The sequence below is a fragment of the Neolamprologus multifasciatus genome, chromosome 16 (genome assembly GCF_963576455.1).
Source record: "Neolamprologus multifasciatus chromosome 16, fNeoMul1.2, whole genome shotgun sequence".
NCBI lineage: Eukaryota > Metazoa > Chordata > Actinopteri > Cichliformes > Cichlidae > Neolamprologus > Neolamprologus multifasciatus.
Genome location: NC_140454.1, coordinates 12,316,219 through 12,332,917, shown reverse-complemented (window position 1 = coordinate 12,332,917; position 16,699 = coordinate 12,316,219). Strand labels below are relative to the sequence as shown.

General features: G+C 37.8%; 2 protein-coding genes across 2 annotated transcripts; both read left to right on the top strand.

Moving 5' to 3' along the window:
* The first annotated feature begins 2,685 nt into the window (after positions 1–2,685).
* Positions 2,686–6,218, top strand: cfap97d2 (CFAP97 domain containing 2). Its single transcript, XM_085134973.1, has 6 exons — positions 2,686–3,656; positions 4,471–4,573; positions 4,789–4,869; positions 5,084–5,202; positions 5,294–5,480; positions 5,620–6,218. The coding sequence occupies exons 1-6, from the start codon at positions 3,613–3,615 to the stop codon at positions 5,779–5,781; spliced, it is 696 nt and encodes a 231-aa protein (XP_084991099.1). The 5' UTR covers positions 2,686–3,612; the 3' UTR covers positions 5,782–6,218.
* Positions 6,219–6,368: 150 nt separating this feature from the next.
* Positions 6,369–15,661, top strand: cdc16 (cell division cycle 16 homolog (S. cerevisiae)). Its single transcript, XM_085134965.1, has 18 exons — positions 6,369–6,555; positions 6,737–6,791; positions 7,069–7,166; positions 7,322–7,360; positions 7,484–7,624; positions 9,092–9,251; positions 9,361–9,455; positions 9,810–9,943; positions 10,149–10,228; positions 10,323–10,372; positions 10,461–10,534; positions 10,650–10,775; positions 11,325–11,477; positions 12,920–12,983; positions 13,083–13,144; positions 13,426–13,561; positions 14,274–14,364; positions 14,829–15,661. Exons 1-18 carry the CDS (start codon positions 6,508–6,510, stop codon positions 15,080–15,082), a joined length of 1,860 nt encoding a protein of 619 aa, XP_084991091.1. The 5' UTR covers positions 6,369–6,507; the 3' UTR covers positions 15,083–15,661.
* Positions 15,662–16,699: the final 1,038 nt, after the last annotated feature.

The following is a 16,699-nucleotide window of genomic DNA, read 5'->3' as shown; positions in this document are numbered from 1 at the left end:
AGGGATAGATGAGAAAATAAGGCAATTGTGTGAGATTTGAGCTGACTTCGAATATTTGTCTCAGTCAGCAGAAACAAGGTGGCTAACAGGGGAGACTGTGTTTCTGTTTTTCCTCTGCTGCCCTCAGAACATAATGAAATAGGGATGGTGATGGAATTGGATAATCTGATGGCACTGGATCATCTGAGTTCTCGCAGATGTTGAGCTTTAATGATGACAAAATTATTTCTGAGCCATATTTGAGCACATTTCGTGTGTTTTCACCTCTGGAACTGAAAGTGATTGTTTCTCTTTCTTTCTCTGTGATTTTTGCATTTGTCTCAGTAGATTATAGATCGTTACAACTCTAAAACCATATAATAATGTTGAGGTGCATGCAAACAAAACACCAGTTATGTCTGCATGATTTTTTGCTGTTACTGTGCGTCCCCAGTCCCAAAGAGGCAGTTTCTCTCCACACATATTCCCACAACAGTGCAATGGAAGAGCCACCTCTGGGAGTTCCTGGAACTGTTAGCATCCCCTGCCGTTCTGATCAAGACCTGAAAACAAGCTTCACCGCATCATTATCGCTTTTCTGAATCACTTGAGGTACTAACAAAGCCTATGAGAAGCACTGTGTGCCTTCTCTTGTTTCCTTTTTTCACAATTTTGACGTAATAACTAGATGACTTAGGTGTAACTATTTATTTTCATTGTTCTAGATCTAAGATTATTATAAACTTTTTGTTTTGTTAACTCTGTGAAGGAGGCTATATTTTTAGTAGTGTTTGTGTGTTGCATGTCTTGGCAACATGTAGAAGGCTTTGCATAGAGATTAAAATATTATGTCATGTTTGACCTCTGACCTCTCTCTCAAGGTCAGTAGATTATTCTGAAGGTCAAAGGGATAATAAGGCTATATAGATCTATATATTCAAACTGCAGTTGTTTGTGCTGATAATGTTTTCAGCATACAGGGAAGAAAAAAGGGGGGATTCTAAATTTAGCATTTAGTCTTTTTCAAGGTCAAAAAAGGTCAAACTTTCAAACTTTAAAATGTCTTCTATCTTTTGAGCCATGCAGTGACCTTAAGATGCAATATACATCTATAAAGAAAGTATTGTCAAGAGTAAGACAAACTGTATAAATGAAAAATAATACAAAATAATTATATTCAAAATTATGTCAAGTATTTCAAAATGCATTTCAACAGGGAAAACAAAATCCTGCACTTTGTAGTGCAATAAAAACAAATGCAAACTTGTTAAAAAACTAGCAAAGATGAAGAGCATATACAAAAACAAAATATTATTCCACCACCAGAAGATGATGGATGGATGGATGCATGGATGGATGGATGGATGGATGGATGGTGAGCTGCCTTGGCAGCAGTTTATGTTCTCAAAGTGGCTCTTGCTTTTGTTTTGTTGGGGTTCTTTTGTGGTTGTTTTTTAATAAATGATTAATCATTTTTGATCCACCTACTTAAAATTCTGGCAAAGAAAACCCCAACTCATTAAATACAAATGAATATTCCAGTCAAATCCAAAAGTCCAACCTTAAATCTGACAACTGCAGCCTAAAAATCATATCTTCTAAAACTGTTTACACATAAAAGCCACTGTTTAAGCTACCAAAAGCTCAACAACATTGTCCTTTTCTCCATGTTCTATTAGGACTTGAGGGCTTTCTTCAAATTGATGAATCATATAGTTTAATATGGTATTAAACAGAGTATTAAAATCTGGGAAAGTCTTTGGCAGAAAGTGTACACAACAGTCTGAAAGTAGAAGGCTCTATGTTCTTATAAGACCAAAGTTTAAACATTTTGATAACATGTCAAATTTTTATTTGGACAAAGTTAAACACTGTGCAGCAGAAACAGCAGAAACTCTATTTGTAAAGTTGCTTTTCTGCAACAGTCCCTGGAAAGGTCTGAGTTTTATGTCCAAATGTTGCCTGCAGTCTGCATGAGAAATGTAATTTGGGTTTTAGTCAGAACATTTCAATAAATTCATAAATAAACTGCACAAGAATGCCTTCAAAACGTCATCGGTCCTGAAGGGCTTAGTATTCGAATCAATTCAAAATTGGTCACAGACATTTGCCCATACTATAATCACACATATTCAAAGACCTAGAAACATTTTACAAATATCTCAGTTTAACTGTTCAACAAAAAACACAAAAGTGTAAAAACAAAACAAAAATAGGATGGAAGAGATCTAGAGGCATGTAACATGATTTTTTTCCATCTTGGTATTCTCCGTCTGTCCCATCAACACGTCTCCTCTTATACAACAAAATAACAAAGTGGACTGGAAATGTTTTATTGCATATAATTCATTCATGAGAGTGCTTCCCACGCAAGACTACGCTGGGAGATGGAAGGGGGGCCAATTAATTCACCTCTGACGGCATCTGTGGGGAAATGCCAGACATGAGGCCTGTAGCCATGACAGATCGACATCAGCTGCTAACGTCTCCGACAGCTTGGTGATTGTGCAATATTCTCATTAAACCTGTACTTGAAGAACAGTTTGCTTATGAGTATTTACAGGTTTGAGATATGTGTGAAGTGAAGGTTAGAGATTATTTTTCAGGCTAATTGTTATCTTAATGACAAAATTTATAACAGCTTATAAGGGTGTGGAAAAACGGTGACGTGACCATTTTTTCATCACTAGCGTGAAATTTGAATGCTTAAAAGTAAAAATGCCATTTGTGTCAAAAGTCGTCGTAGCCAGTTCCTGTCAGTAGGGGGAAGTGTTGCATGTATATTCATTCATAGAGTCAAATCACTAGAATAGGTTTCATTCAACAACTCTGATTTCCTCTTTCTGTCTTTTATTTCCCGGATGATATACATAATACTTTATAAACACAATGAAATAATCCAACGTGATACCACAGTATAGAAGTGTAATGCTTTGTATTTCTAATTGAAGTTAAAAGTTTCACAATAATTAACTTTCCCGGCATTTTTCCTCATGACCAGGCAAAATCTAACAATGTCATTTCTTGTTTTGTGTATAAACTAAGTTTGCACTAGTGTTAGTTTAAGTGGCACTGGTGTAAGTTTTCCACTATATGTCAACAAGGCTGTTATTGACCGTATGTACTTAAAATACAAAAGATATATACTGTGTCCTCACAGCTTATAAATTAAACATTCTACATTTGGTTAAATTAATTCCACTGATGCTCTAAAAGATGAAGAGATCAAAGTGATTAGTGGATATAATGTCTAGCCAGACACAGTAAGTGTCAGACATTATTTATTTATTTGTTTTACTTTGTAAAAGTAAACTAAACTAAAAATAAATAAATAAAAGCAGTTTATGTTCTAGCTCATTTTCCTCGTTTTCAGCTTTGAACTATGTGTAAATGCGTCTTCACACAGCGGCTCATTTTACAGCCACTCGCTCCACAGTCTGCTCGCTAATTAGCCAGTCTCTGTGGCTGTATGTGTTTCTCTGTGTGGAACAAACCAAACAGGCGCATCGTTTGAAACCATTCATCTCCGCTCTCTCGCTCTGCTGTCATGGCAACCGTGTATGACTGGCACAAAACACACTGCAGTTTTCTTAGCTTTAGTCCGCGCGGACGGTTCAGCGTACTCTCGGAAACATGAGTAAAGAAATCAAGAAAGCAGGGCAACCACAGACTGCAAGGTGAGGCAGGGAGCCCGGAGGGTATTTACGCTAATTGATTTATTGGCGTACGCGCCAACTGTTGATGCACCCTGTTAACAAACTGTCCGTCGTTAATTTGGATTAAGAGATGCTGGACAATTTAGGGGAAAAAAGTCCCATCTCTATACATAGGCCCTACTGCTTTATTTATTCAGCAAAGCTGTCCTCTTTGCATGAGCCTATTTTCCACTGCAGAAACTTTCCAGGGACCATGAACCATTGGGGGGATTCACTTCGTTTACATGGCTGGAACTGGATACAAATAAGTTAATCTAAAGCACTCATAAATAAACATACAGTCCATGAAACAGAAACACATACCTGCCACATAGAGCAGGTGTATAAGAGACATGGAGATGGCTAAGTTATAGGTACTAGAAAAAAGAAGCACCCCTGATCTGGACAGGGCATCCCAGAGCTTGTTATTCTTGCATAATTAGCCCATACTTTTATTGTGCTATTCCTTATATAGTGCTATTCATTGTATCTTAATATATTGTATTGCTAATAGTTTAGTCTGTTTTTGTTTTTGCTTTTGTTTTTCTTAATGTTACTGGACTGGAGCAACCGTAACCCACATAATTTCCCCAGGAATTAATAAAGTATTCTGATTCTGATACTCTATTTTAAATAATCTTGAGCAATTTTTAAAACAATCCCCATGTGGATTTTATTTGTTATAGTTTTCTTCATTTCCAAAATGTATTATTAAAATGTGTGAACCTGTTTGTTTTCTGCTGAGTGTAAAGGGCTTGGTTTTTTGCAGCTTTTTTTTTCTCTTTTCTCTTTACAGGGAGCTGTCGCTGCATCCCTTAGCAGTGCCCCTGTTTCCCACTGCAAGCAAATACCTGCAGGAGAAATGGGACAAGGCTGCGTACGACATGCACAGAAAAAGAGTTAAGAGAAAAGTCTTTGATTTTTACAATTTTTTAAAAAACATTTGTCATCGTTTTCCCTGTTTGCCCATATTCTAAATGTCTTGACCTTAGGTTGTTTCGGGGGGTTCTATCACAAACTAATCTACCTTTTTGTTTTATACAGTTGTTTTAAAGTCAGGATAATCACGGTTTACCGCCTCAGACAGACATGTATGTGTTTTTTTTCCCCCAAGGTGATGACAGCAAAACCAGTGGTAAACACGGGTCCACCAAAGACATATAGTCACTTCACTTCCAAGCAGAAGAATCACAAGGTTGTCCTTTGAGTGAGAAAACATAAGAAATTTAAATGAATAATTAGAATCACAAAATTATTTTTATCTCCAGTCAGTGTAGAATAAAGTATTGTGAAGCCTGAAGTGATCCAATGTAATAGCAATGTGACTAAAACACTTTTTTTTACATACATGTAGTTAGAATAACCTCCTATATATGTGACTGTTTCTAATCACTTTTTGTTGAATTAAGACTGAATCGCTGAGGATGCTGGAGATTCAGAGAGAAAACAATAGGCTTAGAGAGAGTATATCACATATAATGAGCACACCTGGAAGAGTCGACAACTGGAATTTCTATGAAAAGAAAGGGTCAGTTAAGTTTTGTAATAACCGTGTCAGAACAATAGGGTTTTCAAAGAAATAAGGCGGCTTAATTGTGCTTTCTTTCTCTTCAATATAGCTTTGGGAACAAAAATCAGCAGCTGGAAATGCTCAGAATTGCCCAAGAGAATCAAAGGATTCAGCGTAAACTGAGCCAGTGCAAACCTTTCTATAGTGTGAGGGCTTGGCACGAGGATTGGCTCAAAACTACCGAAGTGATGGAAAGAATTAGTCACTATCCTCATGACAGAGAAAATCAGCAAAAGGTGTCCTTTTCTTTCTTCCTTATGTGCATTAAAGCTGCATTGCATTCCTTAACTTCTATGCTCTATATGCTTTTGTTTCACACTATATGTACAAATCAGATAAAAAATGTGAACACCTGATCTCATGTGTCACTGCTAGGGACAAGAAAAAAGCAGCAAGGTAAGCAGGAAATGTGGTGCAAAACAAAAGAAGGAAAACGAGCAACAAGGAAGAGGATACCGGAACACAGATACCTTTAAACCAAATGCACTACCAAATGAGAAAAGGAATGAAAGAAAGAAATCACAAGATACGCCCTAAAATCCAAAATAAATAAATTAAAGCAGTCATTCCATTGAAAAGTCACATGTTTTTGATGTATTTAAAAATGCCAAGGACTCCTAATAAACCTAAAAATAAAAACAAGAAAAATGTTAATGCCGTGCAGTATTTGTTATTCTGTGATTAGGTAAGCAATTTTAAATGCCGTTTTCTTTTTCCTTTTTTCATATTGTTACTTTATTTGTATTTCATTTTATCCTGACTTTATTCTATTATATTTTTACTTTCAGAATACTTCTTACATTATTAAGATATTTGTTTAGTCATTAGTGTTTAAAATGTTTTTCTCTTTTATCCGTATACCATTCTGCCGATTTATTCTATTTGTTATGCATGTATTGTGTTTATTTAACTGCTGTAAGATGAAAGGTGTTCCTGTTGGATCTGTCTTCACTTTTGTTAATGTGATGACAAATTAAAACAGGGGAAATACACTGAAATAACATATATGTTGTTGTTGTTGTTTAAATTGTTATCGTTAGGCGGCCCGGGGGCCAGGAGCGTCAACGTGGAACTTTCTATCACGACGTAGTTTCCTTACGGAACATTTTAGCAGAGTACTCATTGCAGAAAGAAGCCGCGGATTTGATTTTACGCAGCTAGCGAGATCTCACGTAGTGTTTTAGTGCATAGCTTCCTCTGTTTCTTAGAATGACACACTTTTGATAGTCAGAACTTTTGACAGTCCACTTTTAAAAAGTCAAAATGAACCTCGACAGACTCAGAAAGCGAGTGCGACAATACATCGATCAGGTAGGAAAAAATATTAGTTTCTGTGTTGCTAGCTCGCGCTAGCTTTTTTTTTTTTTTTTAGCACGTTTGGTGTCAGTGGTAACGAACTCTTGCTGTTTTCCTCTTTAACAAATAACAGCCAGTGAGCAGCTTGACATATATTTTGGAGACTGATGCGGTGCCTTTATGTGTTTGTTTACAGCAACAGTACCAGAGTGCTCTGTTTTGGGCCGACAAGATAGCATCTCTCTCTCGCGGTGAGCAAATTACGGTAGTTCTAATCTGTCTGTTAGAGTAGCATTACTTAACCTGTCAGTCTGTCGTCTTCATCAGCAAAACTAATGATGGTGTGTGTGGTGCTTCATGGGAAATGGTTACGTTTTCCTGTTACGTTACAGCTGAAAGAAAGTTTTACTAGCGGTCTGGGCGGATAACAGATTAGCATCTTAGCACATCTTCATTGGTGTGAAACCTGCCAGCGATAACTTCCTAACCTCTAAAACTGATAACCCTATCGACTTTGTTTACATACAGAAGATCCCCAGGATATTTACTGGCTTGCTCAGTGCCTTTATCTGACCTCACAGTACCACAGAGCGTCCCATGCCCTCCGTTCACGTAAACTTGACAAGGTGTGTTGCGTGAGTGTTGAAAAGTGGGTGATTGCCTTTATAACCGTGTTTAGTACGGGAGTGGTGTGTGTTCGAGTCAAACTGTTTGCCATAAAAAAGTCAGCAGCATAATGTCAGACCAAAGTTTTAAACATCTCTTGTCTTCTCTTTAACAGCTGTACGGAGCTTGTCAGTATCTTGCTGCAAGGTGTCATGTAAGTAAATGGAAGATGCACAACATGCCAGTTGTTAGAGCCTTTTCTGCAATCTTCTAAATTGCAGATAATCGATTAGATCTGTCATTTTTAATGTTTCTTATTTGTTTCTGCTTTTTCTAGTATGCTGCCAAAGAGTTCCAACAGGCCTTGGATATCTTAGATGCAGAAGAGCCAGCAAGCAAAAAGCTTTTGGACAGGAGTGGAAAGGAAGACAATGAGACATCAGAATCAACCAAGGATTGGGACATGTCCCCTGCTTCTGTAAGTCTGGGTTGCCATGTGGTGTGTATGTTTAATGAGTTATATTTTTAAATGATTTGACCGCTCATTATATCACAGCGGAGTTGTAGATAGAAAGCCCTGTACTGCCCTATATTGCACCTTAATTTGTTTTTATATAATTGCGTGGAATGCGTCTTGAGTTGAATGTTTTTTAATAGGCATAAAATACTTAAATAAGTAAATGACAAGTTAAATTTTTTTCTTCTTTTTTTTTTCTGCTGATCTGAAAATTGATCCGGTCCAAACCGTGAGACTTTTGATCCGTTGCACCACTAGTATACAGTGGAATAAACAGTTACTGATGTGTAGTAATGACAGAGAGTCAGAGGAAGAAGCTCCTCCTCATTCTCCCTGTTTTGGCCTTAAGGGAGCGGAAGCGTTTCCCAGACCTCAACAGTGAGAAGAGTCCATTGTGGGGATGGGAGAGATCCTTCATAATCTTCTTGGCTTTGGTCTTGCACTGCTTAGTGTAGTTAATTGCTGTATGTGTGACAATGTTCTTGCAAACTTTCATTCAGATTCAGCTTCACAGACAGTGTTAGATTTGTGACAGTTAATTAGAGCAGGGCTCCATGGTGGAAATTACCTTAATACATGTAGAGTTTTATATCCAGTTTAAGTAAAAGTGAAATAACTGCTGAACAATTTAATTTAACAAACATAATCAAGCCTTGTAACTCTCCAGGAACTGAAACTTGAGAAATCTTTTCTATCTGCGATGTTGAATCTTGGGTTGCTCTTCTTTCCGACCATGTAAACATGTCAGAAATTTCCATTCATCGTTTGCTCTTCCTGTGTGTTATTGAGTACAACTAGTGAGTGCAGCGAGCGGTGCTCAGTTGAGTCATTTGCTCACTTTTGGTTTGCACATCACCAGCTGATAGTATCTTCTCTTATGTGTACACAGCTTGGTTATACTTAATAGTATATTTGTACCTTTTGTGAACCACATTTTCTGTTTCCACCTTTAGCGAGAACCATTTTCATGTGCGATGAAAGAAGCGTTCGGGAAGGGTTGAAACATTTTAGCACAAACAATGTCCCCCAGACTCTGTAACTCTCTTCCTTTGGACTTGAGATTAGTGAATTCTATAATCTATTTTAAAAACCAGTTACCTATGCTCAAGTTCCTCAATAATTTCATAACAATTGGTAAGCACCCACACTTCAAACAAATTAAGAATTATCAAGGTCTTCAAACACGTATTGAGGCATGAAGGATCCTTATGAGTTATGAGTGAGTGAGTTATGTCCCTGTGCAATCCACACAAATTCTGTTTGTAGAGAAATAGCATAAAGTGTCCTTTCTTTCAGGATGTGAGAATTATCTCAAAATGCTGTCCAGTGTCGTTATGTATGGAGTATTAACACTCTATGAATTTATGTCCAGTGTCATAGACTCAACCTTTCTTTCTATTCATCTTTGCTCCCAATGAAATGTTTCAGATCAGCAGCTCCATCTGCCTCCTGCGGGGTAAGATCTATGATGCCATGGATAACAGACCACTGGCCACCTCCAGCTACAAAGAGGCCTTGAAACTGGATGTGTACTGCTTTGAAGCCTTTGACCTTTTAACGTCCCACCACATGTTGACTGCACAGGAAGGTGAGACTCTGTGGCCAGCGTGTGCACTAAGAATTCCATTTTGTGCGCATAAATGCCATAATAATTCCAGTAGTTTATAACAACGCTGTACGTTTTCATCTTTCAACAGAGAAGGAGTTCCTCGACTCCCTTCCACTGAGTCAACAGTGTACTGAGGAGGAAGAGGAGCTGTTACACTTCCTTTTTGAGAATAAATTAAAGAAGGTAAGGGGTTATGCATTTAGTTTAACAACTGGATTTTAACTGTGAATTTATAAAGTTGGGGGTATTTTTTTCCCCTCTTCTCAAGGATTGCAACCAAAGCCCCAACGCTAACAGTGAATTTATGATTAAGGATATTTTTTTGTGATATCAGCTCACTGGTTTGCCATTACTGATGACAAAGTATAGAAAAATGATCTCTATGCAGTTATTATAAGCATGAGTGTGTAGAGTGACTGTGGTCTGTTGTTGCTGTGTGGTGGTTTTGTCTGTTTTCACACCATCTCACATTTTAACCTTGCTATGTGCTTTCACAGACATGAATTTGACACATGCTCTCTCTGCCTTCCTCTGCAGTATAACAAGCCCAGTGATTTAGTGGTGCCAGAGATGGTCAATGGTCTTCAGGACAACTTGGATGTCGTCGTGTCTCTTGCTGAAAGGCATTATTATAACTGTGATTTCAAGATGTGCTACAAACTCACATCAATGTAAGTGTCCCAGGGTTTTCATTTAGTAGTAGCAGACTTAGTGCCACTGTAGAATCTAAGAAAATGAAATCTAGCTGTAGATTTTGCTCTTTAACTACACTAGATTATATTTGTATACATTTAGATTTATGAATGACTAGCAAATACATTTTTCGTGACTTCTGATTTTGGTGATGTACCTGAAGTACACCTGTTTTGATTACAGGGTAATGGTTAAAGACCCCTTCCACGCCAGCTGTTTGCCAGTCCACATAGGAACACTGGTGGAGCTTGGAAAAGCAAATGGTAAAATATATACACGGGTTTATTCATACAGCATGTTTAGTTTGGTTGCCCTAAATATCAGTTTAATGTTTTTGTTTTGTTTTTGTCCATGCAGAGTTGTTTTACCTCTCACACAAACTTGTAGACTTGTATCCCAACAACCCAGTAAGTTTTTTTTTTCATTATTTGATCTGTTATACATTTTTTTTCCCCCAATTATTTTGCTGATAACTAAATAAAACCTTTTAACCAGGTGTCTTGGTTTGCTGTGGGGTGCTACTATCTCATGGTTGGCCATAAAAACGAACATGCTCGACGATACCTCAGGTATTTATGTTCCCTCTTAAAGAGAAATCCATCCTTTTTGTTACAAAGAAAAAAGTTACTGACAGTTTATGTTCTGGGTCTCTCAAACGTATTTGCTGTTGTACATCTCCTTAAGCAAAGCCACCACTTTGGAGAGGACTTACGGTCCTGCATGGATTGCCTATGGGCATTCCTTTGCGGTGGAGAGTGAGCATGACCAAGCCATGGCTGCCTACTTCACTGCTGCTCAGCTGATGAAAGGGTAGGTTGATGATTGATGTGTCAGAGAATGATCCACACGCATGTAAAATGTTTGTCTTTAAATAGCTGCGGTTGGTAAAGAATTTTGTTAAAACCTTAATTACAAAAGAGTCAAATGTTTCTATCATGTCCTTTAAAAACCTCAGCAGTATCCAAGCATAATACCATCCAGGTTTTGTTGAACATACATATATTTTTGCTGTATTTTTGCCAGATTACATGCTGAGAGCCACAAGTATAAAAGCGTTTCCTGCTATTGACAAGAAAAAAATATTGGCTTAAATGTCTGCAGCCATTTTTACAACCTTTTATTTGTGTGTTTTGGGGTCATTGTGACATTCCTGCTTTACATTCATGCTTAAGTGCATGCTTTTGACTCCTTGAATCTTTCTAGACTATAATGGTGACTAAGAAACACAAAATACTGTCACATGTAAAAGTCAGGTCATGTTATTGTTGAGTATTCTGTGTGCGGATTAGATTGACGTGCTTGTAAAACATGAGATAAGGATAGATTGAGCTTTCCTGTTTCCTGTACTCTGTTACACAGGTGTCACTTGCCCATGCTCTACATTGGGTTGGAGTATGGATTAACCAACAACTCCAAGTTAGCGGAACGTTTTTTCAGCCAGGCTCTTAGCATTGCTCCAGAGGACCCATTTGTCATTCATGAAGTGGCAGTGGTTGCATTTCAAAATGGAGAGTGAGTATGACGGCACAAACACCCTTAAACTTTTTGTTGGACACATTTGGGATAAATGTTATCGTCAGCAAATGGACATTGGTATCATAAACCGTATAGAATGGAAGGGTGTAATTACGCTCATGTCTCCTGTTGGTCTGCAGCTCTGCTTCGGTTCCCAAATTCAAACAAACACTGTGGTATGAACGAGAGTTAAAAATGGCCCAAATTCTTTCATCTTAAATAAAATGATCAGTGTGGCTGCTCTTCTGGGTTTTACAGTAGAGCTTAACCACCCAAGCATCTATGAAAAAGAGGATTTAAGAAGTTTAACAGTTACAAAATTAGCTCAGTAGTTTCCACCTGAAGATGATTATACCATGTTCTGATTGAGTGATTTCTAAAAAGCTAAAATGTGCTGTTCTGGTATCACTTCAGACTTGAATGAAGACAGAAAACTAAACAACAGCAATGTTTGTACATTGAAGTTGATCTAGGTGGTAGCTAGCTACAAAGCTATGTAGCTAATTAGGATATTAAAAACACATTAGCAAAGTAATGATGGAGGATGAACGTTAACTTTTTCTCCCTCAATAAAACTTAATGTGAGGTTTCCCGATGGGCAAAGAAAATGCAATCATAGGGCAGGTAAAGACGCTTAAAACAAACTCCAGTCAACAGAACATCTGTAATGATCCATCCACAGCACGAGGTTAGTCATCAACGTTTTTGTGCGTGTTTTGCATTACTTCCTTTGGAAAATTGCTAAACCTCAGCTTAATCTACCCATTCAAACAGAGCCTACAAATGTGATGCACATAAATAGCCGACAATGATCATAGCTTATTTTTTAGAGGGTGTTTATATTAAATAAAACAAAGATGTAAAGCATTACAGCACATTTAAAGGACGACAGCCTTAATGAACAGAGTAGGAGCTTGGCCTTGTAAGCAGGTTTGGTACGTCACTTAACAAGCAGATAATTAAATGAGGTAAATTTAGCAGCTAGTTACCAAGTTTTGGTGCCTTTGTGAGCACCCAAGTGTACACGTACACAGATATCATTTAATTATGCATTATTTTAAGCTTTAGTTCATTTAAGTTGTCTAAATCATGTACAGTTGTCGTGAAGGGGGAGTTTATGGACAAATTGCTTTTTGTGACCTTTTGTTCTGTAAACATGCGAGTTTCAGCTGTAATGTTGGAAATCACTGGACCGTGACAACAATTTTGGAACCAGCCTCAAGTAGCCATTTGAGGAAGTCGTTGCATAACGTGTGTTTGCATTTATGTAATCTTGGTTTTTATACAGTCTTGGTATTTCAGTACAGTGTAGGAACCTTGTAAGAGATGTTGCAAATTTGAGTAAATCCTAATGTATAGAGTGCACTGTTGTCATGTATTAGTACACAGATTGCAGACGGTTATTTAGTTGCTTTCTAATAACATTTTTGCTGTTTCAGCTGGAAGACGGCAGAGAAGTTGTTTCTTGATGCATTGGAGAAGATCAAAGCCATAGGGAATGAGGTAACAGCTGATTGTTTTAACTGATACCATCAATGTGATCCATGTCTTGAAAACTTAAGTCTTTGCAATATTTTTGTCATTTTGTTTTTTTAATTAAAGGTTACTGTGGACAAGTGGGAGCCTCTGTTAAACAACTTAGGTCATGTATGTCGGAAACTGAAGTAAGTACTACTTAATTACATCAAGACTGTATTTGCAGACTGTATTATGTCTCATTGCCATGGTACATGATACGCTCAAAGTTGATTTTATAGTTACTGATTAATTTCGCTACATATAAATTGGAAAATGATATAGCTGTTGTTATTCCATCAGCAAACATAGAAATGGAAAGTTTTGTAATCATTTTAAATGCACTATTTATGACATGTAAAGCCTGCTGATGATGTTTGGCTCACTCAGTGAGTAACAGCTTTGCATGTTGCTGTGTTTGTTTCCTCAGAAAGTATGACCAGGCTCTGGAGTACCACCGTCAAGCTCTGGTGTTGATCCCTCAGCACGCCTCCACCTATGCTGCGATAGGATACGTGCACAGCCTCATGGGTGACTTTGAAAGTGCTATTGACTACTTCCATACGGTAAACTTTAAAGGGATCTGTTGGTTTTGTTCCTTGTTTGTCTTTTAGTAAGAGGCACTCGCAGGGAGTTGGAGTTCCTGTGGGTTCTTAACAGTCTGAAACAAAGTTACTAAAATGAATCTCTCATAAGATTACTGTGTTACTGGTATTTTAGGTAGTATTTTTAGTAGGAAAGAAGGAAAAAAATGTATAGCCTATGAGGTTTTTTATTTCTTTTGTTAACCAAACACGTACACCAAAGAAAAGTACACAAGAATAATCTGACATAAACTATACACCGTCTAGATATCGTACAGGTTCACTTAAAATATAAAATGACTAACACTAAAAATGACTTGGCTCCAAAAATTTGACTTCTATCACAAGTTAATAAGATAAAGTAGCTATATTATAGTTGCATCTTCAAAAATATAATATTGCCCAATACAGAGGGGTATTTTTGATTTAGCAGTGACTTTGTTTTGTTTTTTTTAAGCCACAGATATAATGCATGACTTTGATCAATGTTTGGTTTTAATTCTTATTTTAGCTCTTGAAACGTTCATTTTAATTCTTTATTCGTTGTTGAGGGTGCTGTCCAGAATACTAGCAGCCATTAAAATCACTTAATTGTATTATTAGCACATAAAACATAGTCAAAGCAATCTGTTTTTATCATTTAAAAAAGGGTTAAAGTAGTTTGTTGGGGGGGGGGTTTGTCTTTCTTTGCCAGGCACTGGGACTGAAAAGGGATGACACTTTCTCTGTGACGATGCTTGGCCACTGTATCGAGATGTACATCGGTGACACAGATGCATATATAGGTTGGTTTCAATTTTGGAAAATATTTTCACATTTCTTATGTCTTATATAAAGTAAATTGTTAAAGAATTTAGCTGTAAAAAATATTCATAGTCGCCTTTTTTTATTATCTAAAAGGGCATTTCCTTTGTGTGAGATTAGGCACCTTCTTAGGAACCTGGTATTTGTGTTGCCACCATAGACAATAAAAAGGTCTGGAGGCGATAGCTGTGGTTGCAAAAAAAACTTTCTCAGGAAAAGCATAATCTTCTCTAATATTCTCCACTGACTCACTAATGTGAATGCTCAATGCTCAGCAGTCAAATCCAAAGCTATCTGCAGCAATATATTAATAGTACTATAGACTAAAGGGGTAAAAAAAAAAAATAGATTTGGGCTTTAACTGTCCTTTTAAGTCTGCTTAATTGTAATTACATGAGTGATATCTGCCTCAGAAAATGAAGTCTTCCTGTTTGTTTCTGCTAAGGCACAGATATCAACGATAAGGTGCGAGGCAACTTGAACACTCCAGCGCTGATGAAGATGCTGAACACCTCAGAGCCTGATGACCTTCTAGCCACTCCGAGATTGGAAGACACTAGCATCATGTCTTTGGAAACGCCTCTCCCAAATCAAGACAAGATGATGCTGGAGACGCCGCTTCGGCTCTCGTTAACCCTGGAGTGTGACATGTACGAGAGCGACGTGATGTTAGACACCCTGTCAGACACCAGTACGTGATCTCTGCCACGAGGTGGAACTGTCGTGGCAACAGGGTGGCATAGGTTCACATATCCATGACCAAGGACAACACAAAACCTTAGCACCTGCTCTTTACCAAAGGCTTCCTGAGGTTTTCCCCGTCTTGTGCATTGTATGGTTGTTTCTCTAAGCAGCAAAACACAGAAGATGCAGTTGTGAACATTATTAATATGAGTAAGTATAGATTAAATCTGATACGGCACCTGCTGTATTGCATATTACGTTTGCATGAATGCACTTTAAAAGGGGAATGCCTTGGTTAAGGTGCTTAGTACTTGGCCTAGCAAAGGCACACCACTGGACCTTGGGTTAAGACACTGGGATCATGTGTTCCTATGACACTTGAATGAACAGGAGAAAGAATCCACACACCCCACGTCATAAATTAAAGACTACAGTTCCTGTGGCAGCGCCCCCACCCCCAATGCTTAACCTGTGGATTTTCAATTTGAATAAAGAGCCAGCTAACAACAAGCAGTTTTTGGTGGGGGAAAGCGTTTTGATTATTCTTTCAAGAAACAATGCATTTATCTTGAAATAAAGAAATGTTGAATAACACCTAATCATTTCTTTTTTTTAATCATTACTATCGATTGATTTCAAAAATCTACTGAACACAGTTGGTTCGGTGAATAATAATGAGAAGTTTTTAAATATTTTTCTTTTTCTACACATTTGTTTACTAAGTTGTCAAAGCTGAAATGTTGTAGATTGTACGTTTGGTGGTTGAAAGAGTTGTTTGCAACTTAAAACGAAAATTTGTTTGCTCATAAATGTGTTCAACTGAACCACTAAACAGAGAGATTTGAAGGAACAAAACACATTTTATTGTGTGGTTTTTGACACCTCGTCATTCACAGCTGAGAATGGTGGTGTTTGCAAACAGTAGGGACAAAATTAAACCTGGTATCACAAAATTAGAAGTAGGAAACATTTGGCTTGTTTTTCTAGTAACTTCTCTAAAAAGCAACAGCTTTTGTTTTCTCCATATATATATATATATTTAGCTCTGTGGAATAAAAAACAAAACCCATTGTGGGTGAGAAGTGTTTAAAACTTTTAAAAAGCTGATTGGAAAGGCAGGAATCTGCTGCAGATCAGTGGGGTGAACTAACCTGCAGCATTGAGCAGCCTCTCACGTGTCTTATTCCAGTGAAGGAGAGGGGTGGGATCTCTGAGCTCGAGTGAAAACACCGAACTTGTCTCCATCACTTCTCTGAGAGCCACAGGACAGATAGGGTTGTGCTATTTACCGCGGGGTCCTTGTGTTCAATGGAGAGCGTGGAGAGATGGGCTGCACTCCAACTAAGTCAACCGGCATTTACACCCACGATAAGACCTGCCGGGACTTGGACACCTGCTCCACTTTTGTCCCCAGCATGAAGAGCTCAGAGTCGACACCAGAGGGACCTCGGCTGTGTGCAGAGACCAGAAGCAGCAAGGAAACCTTCCTAAGTAGTGAGTGTGCTGGCAACCTAAGTTCAGTGCTGACTTAAAGAAAAGAAAAAAACTTGTTTGTACTTGGAAAGAATAAAAGTACTTGTTTATTGAATAGGTCCCAAAAAGTGTGAGGTTTATTCCACTGTGGACAAATTC

Excerpts from the sequence above, each read along its gene's own strand:
- cfap97d2 (XM_085134973.1), top strand. The coding sequence starts at position 3,613 with ATGAGTAAAGAAATCAAGAAAGCAGGGCAACCACAGACTGCAAG. Across the intron at positions 5,203-5,293 it reads AATTTCTATGAAAAGAAAGG|CTTTGGGAACAAAAATCAGC; the intron begins GTCAGTTAAGTT and ends TCTTCAATATAG. Across the intron at positions 5,481-5,619 it reads ACAGAGAAAATCAGCAAAAG|GGACAAGAAAAAAGCAGCAA; the intron begins GTGTCCTTTTCT and ends TGTCACTGCTAG.
- cdc16 (XM_085134965.1), top strand. The coding sequence starts at position 6,508 with ATGAACCTCGACAGACTCAGAAAGCGAGTGCGACAATACATCGATCAG. Across the intron at positions 10,373-10,460 it reads ACTTGTATCCCAACAACCCA|GTGTCTTGGTTTGCTGTGGG; the intron begins GTAAGTTTTTTT and ends CCTTTTAACCAG. Across the intron at positions 12,984-13,082 it reads TCAAAGCCATAGGGAATGAG|GTTACTGTGGACAAGTGGGA; the intron begins GTAACAGCTGAT and ends TTTTAATTAAAG.